The sequence below is a fragment of the Mauremys mutica genome, chromosome 22, assembly GCF_020497125.1.
Source record: "Mauremys mutica isolate MM-2020 ecotype Southern chromosome 22, ASM2049712v1, whole genome shotgun sequence".
Classification (NCBI taxonomy): Eukaryota; Metazoa; Chordata; order Testudines; family Geoemydidae; genus Mauremys; species Mauremys mutica.
In genome coordinates, this window is record NC_059093.1 from 13,296,084 (window position 1) to 13,311,600 (window position 15,517).

At 50.0% G+C, this 15,517-nt stretch overlaps 1 protein-coding gene across 3 annotated transcripts in view; it reads right to left on the reverse strand.

Annotated features, from left to right (window-relative positions):
- ST14 (ST14 transmembrane serine protease matriptase) overlaps nt 1-15,517 on the reverse strand; it is a 58,475-nt gene that overhangs the window by 16,589 nt on the left and 26,369 nt on the right. For 2 of the 3 annotated variants that reach the window (XM_044997333.1, XM_044997330.1), the window contains exons 2-7: nt 6,691-6,850; nt 5,638-5,765; nt 5,056-5,126; nt 3,430-3,590; nt 2,458-2,493; nt 1,601-1,841 (exon numbers count right to left, since the gene is read on the reverse strand). In XM_044997333.1, the coding sequence (XP_044853268.1) occupies nt 1,601-1,841; nt 2,458-2,493; nt 3,430-3,590; nt 5,056-5,126; nt 5,638-5,765; nt 6,691-6,847 (794 nt within the window). In that variant the 5' untranslated portion in view covers nt 6,848-6,850. The remainder of the gene's footprint in view (nt 1-1,600; nt 1,842-2,457; nt 2,494-3,429; nt 3,591-5,055; nt 5,127-5,637; nt 5,766-6,690; nt 6,851-15,517) is intronic. The other variant, XM_044997332.1, reaches the window with a different exon arrangement.

Below are 15,517 nucleotides of genomic sequence, written 5' to 3' on the forward strand. Positions count from 1 at the left end.
TAGACCTCACAGTGCTTTACAAAGGAGGGCCGGCTCATAATCCCCATTTAACAGCTGGGGGAACTGAGGCATGGAGCAGGGGCAAGGGGGAGTGACTTGCCCAAGGTCACCTAGCTGGCCAGTAGCAGAGCCAGGAAGATAACTCAGGTCTCAAGTTCCAGTCCACTAGGCCATGCTGTCTCCATGGATTACAGTGGTTCCTGAGCTATGGGACCCTGTTACTGGGGGCTGCAGAGTGGCTCTTCCTCCTGGTTGCTAAACTGCATGACAAGAAATGAAAGACTTTTTTGTGAGCAACTGTCGTTGCCACAGGGATGGTATGCGGTCAGGAATAGGCAGCTTGGCAGCTATTAGGTGCATGACACTCGGAGCAGATTTCCCAGCCGTGAAGAAAAGCTCCTGAAGAAGAGCCCTGTGGAAGCCTGAAAGCTTGTCTCTCCCACCAGCCAAAGTTGGTCTGACAAAAGCTATTACCTCCCCCACCTTGTCTCTCTAATACCATGGTACCAACAAGGCTAGACCAACACTGCCTAGATTGTATGTGTAGTGCAGCAATGCCCAGCACGGAGACCCAAATCACAGGCCAGGACCCCGCCGTGCCAGGAGCTATACAAACAAAACGAAAGCCTCGTCCTGAGAAACTTGCAATCCAAGTGGTTTTTCTTTCGGTTCAACTTTTTCATAGTTTGTGCCACATCTTGAGAGCCCCCGCAGCTGTTTTAAGCGAACATTTCTTTGCCTGGGCTGCCAATACGTGAAGGTTATTAGAAGTGATTGTTTTGTAAAACCAGACGACTGTCCATTCGCTGGGTTACCCTCCAGGTGGACAAAAACAAATCAGCGAGGGCAGTTTCACTTGCAGAGGCTTATGGCGATAACATTCAGGTCGGCTAACTCTGCCATGAGAAAGCTCAGCAGGCGAAAAAACAAACTGCTTCCCTTGGAATATGCATTAAAAAGGACTATTTCTATCGGCTTGGGACCACCTCTTTGTTCCGTGTTCGTACAGTGCCTGCCATGACCGGGGCTCCTAAGTGCCACCACAACACAATAAGTGAATTATTAATTATATATTCATTATCTTAATCCGCCCAGGAAGGCGGCTTCAAATGACCTATTTATTCAAGAGCTCTCCCCGCATCTCGGTTTTCTCCTTGCAATCCCTCTGCTCACACCCCCTGCTGCTCTTGTGTGGGTCTTGCATTTATTCATTCTTGCTCTGTTCAGTTAGTATTCGGTCTGACCCCAACAGCCTGTTAAGTCTGGACTTCAGCGTCACCCCACTGATTTATCGGATTACTTCTGTTGTGTGCTGGGTGCCGCATAGACACACAGGAAGACAGTCCCTGCCCTGAAGGGCTTGATTCCTATTCACTTTCCTTCGGAGGCTAATTCCACAGTCTAGCAGCTCTGGCTGTCGGACAATTCCCTTGTTATTCAGCGCGAGAGTCCTGTGGCTCAGCAGAATCCATTACTCCTAACTATACCCCTTGCTCTGCCCAGGAAACTCCTCTCACTCCTTAGCGTTTGTGGACGGGCCCCACGTTCTGCCCCGCCCGAATCTCCCCACGGAAGGAGGTAGCCCAGAAAAGTCACTCACGTCACAAGGGTGTGGGGTTCCACGGGGCTCAGGGAGTTGTAGACCTTGATGAAGTCGTTCCCTTCGCTGCAGCGTTCCACATCGAAGGTCTTGAAGGTCAGGCTGATGATGGAGTCAGCGTCGGCCCTCAGGACCCACGTGCAACGAGCATTGTTCGGGTATGGGCTGTTGGGAAAGCCCGGGGTAGTGAAGCTGGTGATCTCGCCTTCCTTGGCGTGTAGGGCAAAATTGCAGCTATCTGCCGAGAGGAGGGCAGGGGAGAAGGTCCGGATGTCAGTAAAGGCAGTACAGAAGAGAAAGAAGATAGACGTCGCAAACAGGTAGTTCTTGGGTTAAACCGCAAGAGATGAAAAGCACCAGGGTCCACCACCACCACTCTGTCTGGCTCCCAGTAATCCTAAGAGGAAGCTCCGATGACTTGGTTTTCTGTGCGAAGCTTTAAGTTTCTAAAAACTCTCCCTGCATGCAGAGTCCAACAGGGGATTTAGTCTGTAGTCTCTCTGCAGACTGTTACAGAGGAGACACACACTGTGCTCTCTCAGGGAGACCAGACCTTTGTTCTTTCTTGTTATGGTTTTCCTTTAGCTAAAAAGGAAAGTTGCACTATCTATAGAAAATCCTGCCACTTGGGAGAGGCCCACCTAATCCTACTGGACGACCCCCGAGGTCAGACCCAGTGAAGGGTCACGTATTTGGAATCATGGGCATCCCTAGGCTTCTCCTGGCCGCGAATGAAAACCCTCTCAGCAAATACAAGATTTCCTAAAGCTCAACCCAGGGGGATCCTAGTGGAATCAGTCCCACCCTCCATTTCAAGGACAATATTTGCTGGCAAGAACAGTAAGAGTTACACTTACTGTCTCCTGGTGACTGCATTATACTGGAATCAGCAGCTACAAGAGAAAAAACACATTTCATTAGTAACAAGTTCACTACTCAGATGCTAGGCAGGGAGCACCTAGCCAGCCTGCATTTGAGGGGGGAGGGCGGGGGAGCATCTTCCCGGACAGTGAGACCTGGGGAAGCTGGTCCTCTGCCCCCAAAACAAGTAGGTCCTGGCGTAGGTGCCTTCGATCATAGGGGAGAGGGCTCAGGTCCGGAGGCTTCAGAATCCAAGCAAAAGAGCCACAGTACAGAGTTCTCTTAAGATCTCGTCCTGGAGGAAGGACTCCAGTCTCTCCAGAAGCAGCAGGGAAAGCGCCAGGTTTCCCCATGAGCACCACCTGCTTCCAGCTCCCATGCCTAAGAGTCGCCGCCCCTCACTAGCTACCTGGGGTTGGGGAATCCTCCTTTCTCTCCAGCCAGCCTGTCCCGGTTCCCAGCCCCGTCACCCCCATCCGAGGGGACATGAGCTCTCACCAGCCAAAAAAAAAAAAAAAAATCCCACTCCCTGGCTCGGCCCCACCCCCAAGAGTCCCTTAGCGCTGCTACTGCTGCTTCCCCTGCACCATACCTAGAGCACGTCACCTCTCCCAGGCATCCAGTGCTTGTCAAAGTAGCACTTTGCCCTTCTGTAGAGCCTTCCCTCCAAGGACTCTCAAACCACTCCCAGTCATTAACCTTCACAGCCCAGGCAAAGTAAGCAAATGTCATCCCCATTGTACAGACAGGGAAACTGAGGTACAGAGCCGTTAAGAGATCTACCCACACCCAGCGAGCTAGTGGCAAAGCTAAGACTAGGACGGCTCGCAGGCCTCCAAGCAAAGTTCTATTCCGCCTCCCAAAGAAACCCTGCAGAGTTCGAATCACCAGGGGCATCAGGCAGTTCCCTCCCGCCTGACGCAGAGCCCAACAAGGGAGAAGAGAAGGGGAACGGAGCCAGGACTCACGGAAAGCAACAATCGAATTGACTTGCAGCACGGGGTTCCGTCCCTTGAACTCCACCGTTTGGATCAGACTCTGCTTGTCAGCTATGGCCTTGTCGAGCGCCTCGGCCCTGTATGCCGGGACGATGAACTCCGACCAGTAATAGGCAATCACGCTGCCTTCACTGCAGGGGGAAAGGGAGATAAGTTACCGACAGCATGCACATGCCAGGGGCGGGAGGAGGAGGAGAGGGGATCTGGGGACTCAGATTCTCAGACTTGAATGTCAGCAGGGACCATCATGATCATCTAGTCTGACCCTCCTGCACATTGCAGGCCACAGAACCTCCCCCACCCACTCCTATAATAGACCCCTCTCATCTCTGCTGAGTTACTGACGTCCTCAAATCAAGTTACAGAGAATCAACCATTGACACTAGTTTAAACAACCAAGGGACCCGTGCCCCACGCTGCAGAGGAAGGTGAAAAAGCCCCAGGGTCTCTGCCAATCTGACCCACAGGAAAATTCCTTCCTGACCCCAAATACAGCAATCAGTTAGATACCGAGCATATGGGCGAAACTCATCAGCCAAACACCTGGGAAAGAATTCTCTGTAGTAACTCAGAGCCTCCCCATCTAGTGTCCCATCACCAGCCACTGGAGATGTTTTCTGGTACCAGTCGCAGATCAGCTCCCCGCCATCATAGGCAGTCCCATCAATCCAGCCCCTCCATAAACTTATCAAGCTGAGTCTTGAAGTCAGTTCAGTTTTTTGCCCCCACTGCTCCCGTAAGGAGGCTGCTCCAGAACTTTGTTCCTCTGATGGTTAGAAACCTTCACCTAATTTCAAGCCTAAAGCTGTTGATGGCCAGTTTATATCTGTTTGTTCTTGTGTCCACATTGGCGCTTAACTTAAATAACTCCCCTCCCTCCCTGGTATTTATCCCTCTGATGTATTTACAGAGAGCAAGCATATCTCCCCTCAGCCTTCTATTGGCTAGGCTAAACAAGCCAAGCTCTTTGAGTCTCTTCTCACAAGGTAGTGTCTCCATTCTTTGGATCATCTGAGACGTCCTCCTCTGCACCCGTTCCACTCTGAATTCAAGGCCCAGGAGCGGTGGAGGCTGCCGGGAATGAGCGCACTCTGCTCTCACCTGAAATCCCCTGGCTCAGCCTGGTTCTGAGGCTCTTGGGGCAGAAGGTGAGCTAAACAAACTGGCTGAATATGGCCTTGCCAAGAGCTCTGTTCAGGGAAGGGCCCTGCCAGACTGAGTCACCCACAGAGAGTCGATCCCTTAATATTATAACGAGGCCCATTGCAGACCAACCTCACTTCATTTCAGTCTGGTGCCGCACCATACTGTTCCCTGGGGGCTGCTCCCATTCAGAAGCAGCGTGTTATAAAGACGACTCATTGCATTGAGTCCGTCTTACTCTCTTACTCTAAAATAAAAGGGAGCCCGACTAGGGAGCTCATAGCTGCTCCCTGTGCATGGGGGAAAACCAAGAGGTATTGCTGCAGTGAGGTGGCTCTGTCCCATGATACCCCAGGAAAGATGAGTTTTTACCTCCCCCTAATTCCCGGGATGTACCAGCTCCCTGCCGCCACGTATGGGCTCAGGATGTAACTGTAGGGACGCAGCACCCACCTGAATGCAGTTATTACTGTCTTCTTGTGATAAGGGCCAATGTCTCGGTTATTTTTATAGATCTGCTCGATCTAAAATTTAAAAAAAAGGTAAGAGAAACACATTAAATATACAAATAAGCACCTAAACAAAATCAGGAGCAATTCAATTCCCAGCAGATCTGGGTGTTAAAAGAACAGAGTCAGGTTAAAAAACAACCCCCCCTAACATCCCAGCCAAAGTTTGCAAGCCTGGGAACCTAAGGCAGGCTCCTGAGTCCATATTTAGACACCTACAAAGTCACAGGAGGACAACTTCAGCATCATCCGTGAGGTGCTCAGCGATTGGAGGCAGCAGAAGGGGTGTTGGCATCCTAGAAGTACCTACACAGCTGGATCCACAACCCGTTCCACGGCACTGAGCTCAGCCCACTGTGCTCAGGTGGCCATACAGAAGGCCGGTACTGCAGCCAGGGGGAGGGATCAGGGTAGAAAGTGCCAAGTGGACTGCAGTGCAGAATCGCAGCACTCATGACCATCTCTGGGGTGGGAAGACGGCTGAGCTGAGAGCTCCCACGTGGGGAGGAGTCAGCGAGTCCCTTACCGTCTGCTGCACCTTCTTGGAGAGCATGGCAAATTCGGTGGAGCTGGAGTTCTCGTAGGCGTCAGTGAAGTTCATATTCACAATCACTAGGTGGCCATTGTAAACCTTCTGGACAGGGGCTCTCCGGTCTGGAAAACGCCATTGCAGAAAGAGAAAGGATCTCAGTGCAGCAATCAGAGCGAGAGAGCCCGAGCAAGGCGAGGAACTCGGCTTACAAAGGGCAGGGGCAGAGCTGGGAAGAGAACCCAGGAGTCCTGACTTCCTACTCTAACCACTGGAAAACACAGACAGACCCCGGTGGTCAGCAGGCGGGACCGAACCTGGGACTTCTGGAGCTTAGTGCATGAGCCTCTACCGCATGAGCTAAAAGCCAACTGGCTCTTAGCCAAGGTTGTAGAGCAGACTCATTAACTCTCTCTAAGTGTTCTCAGGGCCACTAGATGGGACAGGACACCACACCCAGGAGGTGTGTGGGTTACACTACCACATACAGAGCTATAGAGTTGAAGGCCAGAAGGAACCACCAGATCATCTAGTCTGACCTCAGGCTGCTTGCCACCCCCCGCCACCAAAATCAGACACAGTCTTGCAGGCTGGAGGAGACTCAACTGCTGCATGCCACAGGCAGGGAACAGGAGGGACTGGGATGCTCAGGTGCCAGAGGCCCCCGCAATGGCCACCCCACTTTCACTCACAGCACCTCAGGAGTCAGTCGCCAAGGGGGGCACCCCAGCCAGGACGGGCTGCTGCAGCTGCCCCCCCAATTAGTGTAATTGAGCTACATAAGCCACACTAAGCAGAGAGGCGGCCGCCAGCTTTTACATGGCACTTCGATTGCAAGCTCTGCAGAGCAGGGACCAAATCTTTCTTTGGTGTTTGTGCAGAGACAATACAATGGGGCCCATAGACCCAAAAAGCAGCAGCGTTCATCTGTGGGCAGCTCATTTGCGGGAATTAAAGCCCTCCGACATGGAGGGGTCAGGTGCCACGGGCGAGCCCACCCTAGCCGTCCAGTCTAGCTGCAATGTCCAGGCGGGGACGCGCCACACTCACATTTGAAGTGCCACACCAGGAGGCCGACAATGAGGGAGACGAGCAGGAAGATGAGCAGCACACCAGACACCACCACCCATCGCTTCGGGCCGCGTTTCTCCACCTTCTTGGCATTCATGGTGGGGAGGAACTCCACCCCCTCCTCCAGGCCGTTCATGTCCTAGGAAGAGGAGTCGGGGACACGGAGTTAGAAAGCTCATGGCTACATGCACACCATGCCCTGGTGGCGGGGCCTCTCGGTGCAGAGGGACAGGACTGGAACTCTAGAGATGTGAGTTCCAGTCCTGCTTCCCCTCGTACGGAACCAAGTGGGACTAGTGGTTATCACATAGGATGAACATGAAGCACAAAGACCCTGTTCTCTGATTTATTTATTAACCAATATCTTTATTCAGGAAGTTTTAATGGGCTGACAATTCTAGCCACGTAAAGATCAGACAATACAATAATCATTACAACAGCGAGCTTCTGTGTAGAGAAATATGCAGTAATCTAATCACTGGACCTCTCTATGTAATAGAGAGTGTTAACACTAATCCTCTTCGCTTTTTAATAATGATCCCTGGGGAGGGTGCCACAGCAGTCATCGGAAGTGCTCTCTTGCCGCTGATCAGGGTTAAAATAATCCTCCTCTCCCAGCTCAGCCCCCATCCCACCCCAGAGCTCGTTATCAGTGCTGGTAACCTGCACTTGGCACCTTCTCCCCAAGATCCTCCATCTCGCTGTAGTAACGGCCTCCGGTGCCACCCCTGAGGAGAGTTAAATAACTTCCTGCATGATAATTCAACACGTCATTACAGAGAAATTCACTACAACAGTAGGGCAAACATCAAAGTGATCCTTGAGTCACAGACACCACAGTTGTTGGCTAATGAATACCTACCCACCCATCCACCAGGACTAGGTCCCAAAGCACAGACCTATCCAAAGAGATCAGCTCTGCCAGAAGACTGAGCAGGGCAACATTCCACCTAGCAGATGGCCCTAGCGCACATATAAAAATCATGACGTTATAACCTTACGAGAACTTTGTCTTCAAGCTGATGAAACTAACAGGAACTTACTCAAAACAATTCTGCAATATGCATGCACCACACACAGTCGCGTGCACATTGCAACACACACCAAACTATAAATAACTTGCAAAACTTTCCTGGGAGCAGGAAAGTCAAGATGCTTCTGCAACTCGAATTCAAGCAGCTCCTGAATTCACAAAAGGTAAGTTGATTCAATTAAAGGAAATCAAAAGTGAAAACAGACCAAATGTGTGAACACGCCAGTCAGAGCTCTGATTGCTTAAAGACAGGAGACCCGTGAGACGTATGGAAGTAAGTGGGACTAGTGGTTATCACAGGGAACTAGGATGCAGGACTACTGACATGCAAAATGTACTAGGTTCAGAGAGAAGCTCATGCCATTAATTTCAGTAGCATAAAACCAAGAACTCTCACGTGGGATACTGGGAGAGCCCGAAGGAGCACGAGGATCTAGAGAGCACAGAAAGACAGTGGACAAAGATACTCCATCAGGATGTGGGCACCACATGGAGCTTGGGCTCGGTCCACACCAGCAGGCTGCACCGTAATTCGCAGGGTAGCGGGAGGTCAGAGCTCCCTGGTCCTGGCTCCACTCCAGCTTCCAGCCTTGCCGTAAATCACCACCAGCCCGTGCAGGAAACAGAGTTTTCTCCGGGGCCTGGCTGAGACTGCAGAACAAACTCCCACGGGCACTAAGAACCATCCCAAACCTCCCCTCCTCCTGCTTCAAGTTCCAAGCACACGACTTTGACCTGCCGCCTCTAACAAACCCAGAGCAGCATGGACATAAACAAACCCCAAACAAAACACTCCACACCACGAACAGTTCTCCCCCTGGGGAGAGGAAGAGAGGCGCAACAGAGCACACAACAGATTTTACTCACAGCTGGAAGGTGCTAGGAAATCAGGGTGATGAGGGCAGTATAAGAGCAGATATAGAATAGTAGAGGAGCACTAGTAGTAGCAAAATGTGCTAGTGTAAATGCGCCCTTAAGTACAAGGGTAAGCAAGTATGAACTTCTCACAGCTGGGGAAACTGAGGCACCGAGGGGCAAAGTGACTTGTCAGGCAGTGGCAAGGCTGGGAGTTCAGCCAAGGGTCTCCTCACTCTAACCATTAGATATCACTGTTTCTGACACTTGACTGTGGGATGTTTATACAGGGACATCCTGCCCAAGAACAGGACACCCCGAGTCAAGCTGTGAAGTTTGCCAGCCTACATCTAAGCAGAGCATTTGAGTGCTAGATTTAATAGAGTCAAATCTATGGGCAGCACCCCTCCCCTCGTGGCTAAGAGCACCTGTGGTCATACAAATTACACAGGAGAGCTCAGGAGCCTGACTCAGCTGCAGCATGAATAGACAGAAACCCAGAGGCTGCAGGGAGGTGCTGATGAACTCGCTGCCACATGCCGGGAGGGTTTCAGGGACACACACACAGAGTTTCACTTTCTCACAACCCTTGCCCCCAGCTTGCCTCATCCCTCCCACGTACCTGCAAGGAGCAAACTCAGCCAGGCCAGGGAGGGACCCAGCAACAGCCTGTGCATTTCCTTCCAAGATCACCGAAAGAGGGGCAAAGAGGAAGGAGCAAGCATGGGATATAGTCTGCATTCGCTTCTGTTTCTCTCCAGCCTTGGTGGTTGCTCACACTCTGTACACTCAGCCCTTAATGCAAGGAGGTGTCACGGGGTATTTCCTGTTTTATGCACCATCTGGAGGATGTGGCAGAGTTCTAAGCATCAGCCCTGCAGTCTAGACACATCCTACTTAAAGGGGTTCAAATCCCACCTGGGCTAACGCAGCCCTTCATCCTGCCCCGTATCCAGAGCTGCGTACAGTTCACCATGCCTTTCTGAGCCTCTTTGACACCACCAAGACCTACCTGCTAGGAAGGGATATTAAAAACCCCAGAGCACTCCTCAGGAGAGCAGGGCTTCAGAGCCCCAGTTCACTGGCCAAGTTTCTGCTCCCCTCTAGCCAGCCGGCCACCTCCCTTCTCATCCCGAGGTGGCTGCATTTCTGTGCTGATGGGGTGCAATTTGTGAAGCGCTCTGGGACCCTTCAACTTGAAATGTGCCTAGTAACGAGTGAGTCCAGGCCACCTCTCCCCTCGAGCACTGCAGCCTACTCCAGCCTGTCCTTAACTGCTGCCCAGCTCACCTTGCCATGCCCTGTCACCTCTCCTCAAGGCTCCTCACAACAAACCCAAAGACCCTTTAGGGCGAGACTCTTCTCAGCTGCCTCCTACCTGATCCATGTATCTGCTCTCCCCGGCTATTTGCCCTAGTGCTTGCAAAGCTCTGCACTGCTTCCTTCGCTTATTCTCATCTTTGCACCTTCCCTTATTTCCCCCCAGCCCCCAAGTTTAGAATAGTCTCCCACTTCCTGTCTGCTGCTGAGCCCAGCCCTCTCCCCTAACACTCCCATAATTCCAGAAATCCTTCCTACTCTGCCCTCTTCCCCAGTAACCTCTCCAAACCCTCTTTCCCAAGCCATGGCCTCAGGCCTTTTATCCCAACAGAACACATTCTACTGATGATTTACGAAGCCCTGTGGAAATGCAATCCTTTGTAAGCAACTATTAAAATGGTCATTGAAAGGCCCTGGATACTAAAAGGAACACAGTGTTCTCATCAGCTCTTTCAAGACCTCTCTTAGTTACTGGCAGAATTAATTAGTCCAAGACTCAGATGCACATCGTTACCATAAAGCCCTGAGAGTCCGATCTATTAAGATGGCTGCTAGCACCCTTGGTTGTCTCTTCATCAGCTGACTCTGTGGAGCGTTTGTAATACCACCGTGTACAGCTGTGACTTGATAATCAGATGGGCTCTCCACCAAAAAAGGGCGAAGAGCAGAGCCACCATGAAGTCCATGATGGCCCACACCATACAGACCGAGTTTGCCTAGACAGCATGCAATTCCCATGAGGCTGGGTGCAACAGAAGAAAGGACAGGCTGATCGCCATGAAACCGAAATATTGCACAAATGGACCAGTTTGTTGTGCACATTATATAGTGCATATTAATCAGGACGGACAAAAAGAAACTAATTGGAACCAAAGCTTCTTGGCGGTTCTGACACATTTCTCCTCAGTATCAGTAACTGGCCATAACCAGAGGCATAAAATACCTCCATCAAGGTCATTTTCACAGAATTGCCAACTCTCCTGATTTTATCATCATTCATTATTGCAGTTGCTTTTCTTAAAACCCAGGCTCCTGATGTCACGTTATCCCCTCAGAATCTCAGCTTTCCTTTGAAATAAAGGAATAAATAACGGCCTAGCTTCATGGTTACAGAGAAAAGCTTGAAAATGCAAACCCTGAAGACTCTGGAAGCAGAAAGAAAATAAAAAGCCTCCAGTGTAGCATTCAAAAGCAACAAAAAAAAAATCTCATCATCTCTGAGCCAATCCCATGGGTGTTTGGAATTTGATTCACGTGCTTTGACTGCTTTGGGATGGCAATACGGTTCTTGTCACACTCCCAAATGTGCTCGCAATCCCCTGGGCTGGAAGCCTCCAAGTTGTGCTGACCAAGAGGTTCAGAATAGAATGAGGTTGTCCGGGTGCTTCTCCGAATCCAGCCATGACCCTTATGAGGTCCCCCTCCCCTCCAGCTCCAGTATAACCCCAACAGCTACAACTGCACGCAAGAGTCTTATTTTAAACTAACCATCCCAACATCACTGCTCTTTGGGAGAGAAGAGCTGATCCTGGCATCTCCAACGGTTGCAAGAGCCCTGGCCAAAGCTTGCACGTTTGAATTCTATTCCCATCACGCCTCTCACAAGCTTTGCTCCTGATTAAACAAAGAGCAGGCCGCTCATCTCTGCTATTAGAGAGGGAAAGACCATGCTCAAGTTTTTGTTCAGAAAAACAAGGTGCTGCTAGTCCTGACCTTCTCAAATTCCACCTGTCCTGCAAAGTGAATTCCATTGAACAACGCCGAGGATATGTCTACTCTAGCAAGCGCTTCTGCCGACCTAAGAAGGGCAGTGTGGGGAGATGAGAGCCCTGTCTCTCAGCTCTGCTGGCAGCTCCCTGCCAAAAGCCTGGCTGCCTCAAGCCTGGCTGCCTCATGGACTCCCCCGACTTAGTGGGGAAAGCCACTTGGGGCATCTCACCCCAGCAGGGAACAGGGACCAGCTGCTCAGCTCTCCAGGGGAGCAGGGGGCAGCTAGGCTCTAGCTGCCTGAGCTGTGAAATTGACAAGACAGCCGACGGAAGAGAAGCAGCGTCTACACAGACACTGCATTGCCCTAACTACACCAACATAAGCCCTACGCCTCTTGTGAAGGTGGAGTTATGTCGTTAGTATATTAGGGCACTTACATGGGCGGGAGGAAGGCTGTAGGGTGGACACTGACATAATTAGGTCAACACAAGCTGCCTTATGTCGATCTAGCTGTGTAGTGTAGATCAGCCCTGAGTTGCTGTAAAAGACCTTCCCTTCCCGCAGGGCAGGCGGTTAAAGGACCAAGACTGCAGGTGGCCCAATGGCATGTTCTCTAATGGCATGCAGGGAACCAGGTTCCATCAGCATTCCTGGCCTGCCACACTCAGCCCAGGGAGAGGACAGAACAGTAAGGGGCAGGGGAATCAGTTTGACCACAGAGCACCTATCAGCAATGCAAACAGGAGCCTTCAGTCTCCGGGACTGTTAATGTGGCATCTTCCACCAGCTGTTCTGTTCCCATGCAACGATCAACAAAAAACCCAGAAGATTCAGCTTTACAAAGTAAAACTGGGGGCCTAAAATCATTCACCAAATACATTCAGTTCTCAGACGCTGGAAGCAGATTCTCCTGTTCCAGTCTTTGCTTTATAGCTCTCTGCCCGTCGGACCACAAATCCTCCCTAGCTATTGCATAATCCGTGGGCTGGTTTCATTTGACCTGATTCGTTGACTCTACTCCCACGACTCAGCTTTTAACTACAGGATAAAAATGTTCTGCTAGACACGCTACAGCTGGATTTGTTTGCCATTGGTGGGGAGTCATGTCAGTCATTGGGTAGCTTGGAATGGCACCGAGCCCTATTCTCCCTTCACACCACTCTCAAGACAGGAGGCCATCTGTCAAAACTACAATTTCTCCTCCTTAGCAGCCCCGATGACTCAACAGGAAGGAAGAGGCCACACATGCAACTAACGTCAACAGGACCAAAGTAAGTTAGCCCCCACAAGCCAATCCATCTACACCCAATTTTTTTCCTCCCCTGAAAAATGCAGAGATTTTGTAATGAAGGAATTCACACTGGGTATTCTGCTAAATTTGTTCTTGTTCTGCAATATAAGAGTCATGTCCATAATACCAAAGGATCCTAGAGAGCTCACAATTACAGCTGAGAGAATCATTGATTTAATTTTTTTTATTTTTTTGGTTCGAACTGAAAATCTGAAAGAAAAGAAAACCGTGTGCGCCAAACCCCGAAGATTCACACAGTTCCACAATAGTGGGCATGCAGCCTCCACAGCTGCAAACCTGGGCCTTTGGACATCAATGATCCCTGTCCCTCCAAATTCCCACATTCACCGCACCTTCCAGTCTCCTTCTTTGAGTTCTAGGTCACACTTCCTAACACACTGGCCATAATTTCAGTCTGATCCCAGACTAAAAGCTGTGCAATGTGATATACAGAATATTTAGTTAGCACTTGACATCTTCCACAGGCTGTAGGAATATTAACCAATTAGAGCGAATTTAAAAACCAGATTTCAGAGGAGGTTATGTGCCCATGGGTCTTGGGAGGAGGCTTGCTAATTCACACCAGCTCCCAGCAGGCCTACTCAAACCAACCCCCTTGCTCTGAAGGCACAAGACACCATCCCCATCCCAAATCTGGAAGAAGTTGGGATCCAAACTACATAGTTTGTATTATGAGCTCTTCCCAGCTGTTATTGCCATTTCCAAGCCCCCTTATTCATTCTGGAGGAACTCATTCAAAGTGCTGATCCCCTTTCCCTGAAAAACCACTAGTCCAAGCCACCGAGGACCGTGGCCGGCGGACAAGCATCCGCCGAAATGCCACCGAGAAGTGGCAACGGAAAGAGGCGTCGCCGCCGAAAGTCAGCAGCATTTTGGTGGCAACTCCTCTTGGTGACGCCGCTTTTCGCCGGCGACGCCTCTTGATTACGCCGCTTTTTGGTGGCATCTCGGCGGATGCTTGTTCGCCAGCCACTACGCAGGTGAACACAGATGCCATGGCACCCGCGGGCACCGCGTTGGGGACCACTGCACTAGTCAGAACCCTGCATCTCCTAAACACAGGATACATCTGCAGACAACTGATGGATGATGATAGAAGATCGAGATGGAGGGGGCTCATCACCTTGGTTGAAAATCTTAAAATTTTGTTCCTACCATATATTTCATTTTCCCTTTTCCTTCTAAGGCCCATCACTGCAGCAGCTGTAACACTTCCCAGGTAAATCATATTTGCACTGCAAGGTCACTAGAGGTCTTCTAGTATAGACTAGGGAGGAGAGTCCTTGAAGAGTTTTGCCAGTAGAGAGAGGGCTTATACTGAAAGAGCGTCCCACCATGTCTAGGGAAACTATTCCACCAAGTTTTCATTTTGCTCATTTCTTCCCCCTTTTAACTCCTCTTCTACCCCTGGTATCTCCCTAGCAAATTCCTCTGGATTCCACTGCTGTGGCTGCCAGGCTTGGCTTAGCTGTTATCCACGCCAGTGAGGACACAATCAGTAACAGCTCAGCATCCTGCGAGCAGCAAACATTACACACCGATCGAGCAAGAGGACTAGAGAGACATCGGTCACTTGGTACAGAAACCAAGCCACTGATCATGGGTTAAGGTGACATGTCATGTCGTGAATTGAGAGTGTGTCTTTACTGAGGCTCAGCGCCAACCTGCCAGAAAGTGTTTCCTTTCATGGACTTGAATTCTCAGGGGCACAGTATAGAAATATACCTTCCCTGCCTTTCTCCTTCTAGCCCCCTTTTGTCCACCACAGGCCAATGGCTTTCAGGTAGTAATAGTAAACATGTTTCATTTTCAAAGCAGCCTAAGGGGGTTAGGAACTGGGGCCTAATACCCTTAGGCTGCTTTGCAAACCCCAGCCTCGCATCTCTTTACACAAATGGGTATTAGTCTTGTTTTACAACTGGGGAAACCAAGGCACAGAGCGGGAGTGATTTCCAAGTGCCAGAAGGAGAGAGCAGCAGAGTCTGGAATGGATAGTCCAGTGATCAGTGCACTAGCCTGAGGCTCGAAAGACCCAGGTTCAATTCCCTGCTCTGGCACAAACATCTTACGACACCTTGGGCAAGTCACTTAGTTTCCCCGTGCCTCCTCCACCGTAACTAGACAGTTCTGCCCTCCTAATACAGCAGGGTGTCTATTCAGGAAGACTCGATTTAATCATGGTTTTCTACATAAAAGTACATTCTTGGTGGTTGTGACAAACTTAACATTTTCTTCACAACTCAGAGATAGGTGTCGGTTTCATTTTTAGAAGGTACACACTACTCATTTCTAAACAGTGACTTATTCTGAAAACTTTTCAGATTAGTTTTACAGCTATATCAGAAAATGAATGAATGATTGGTTATTTCATTTACCAAAGGTAACTAAAGCAGATATCTATGAAGTCATTGGGACGTGAACTCTCTCTAATTCAAGAGGTTAATCATTAATATTTGGAGGATTTTCTTGCTGTGCTGTATTAGGAGGAGATCACCAGACAGACATTTAAATTGTTTTATTTAACTAAAAACAACAACGTTAAGATTTCTGGATTCTTTTTCTTCAACAGCAAACAT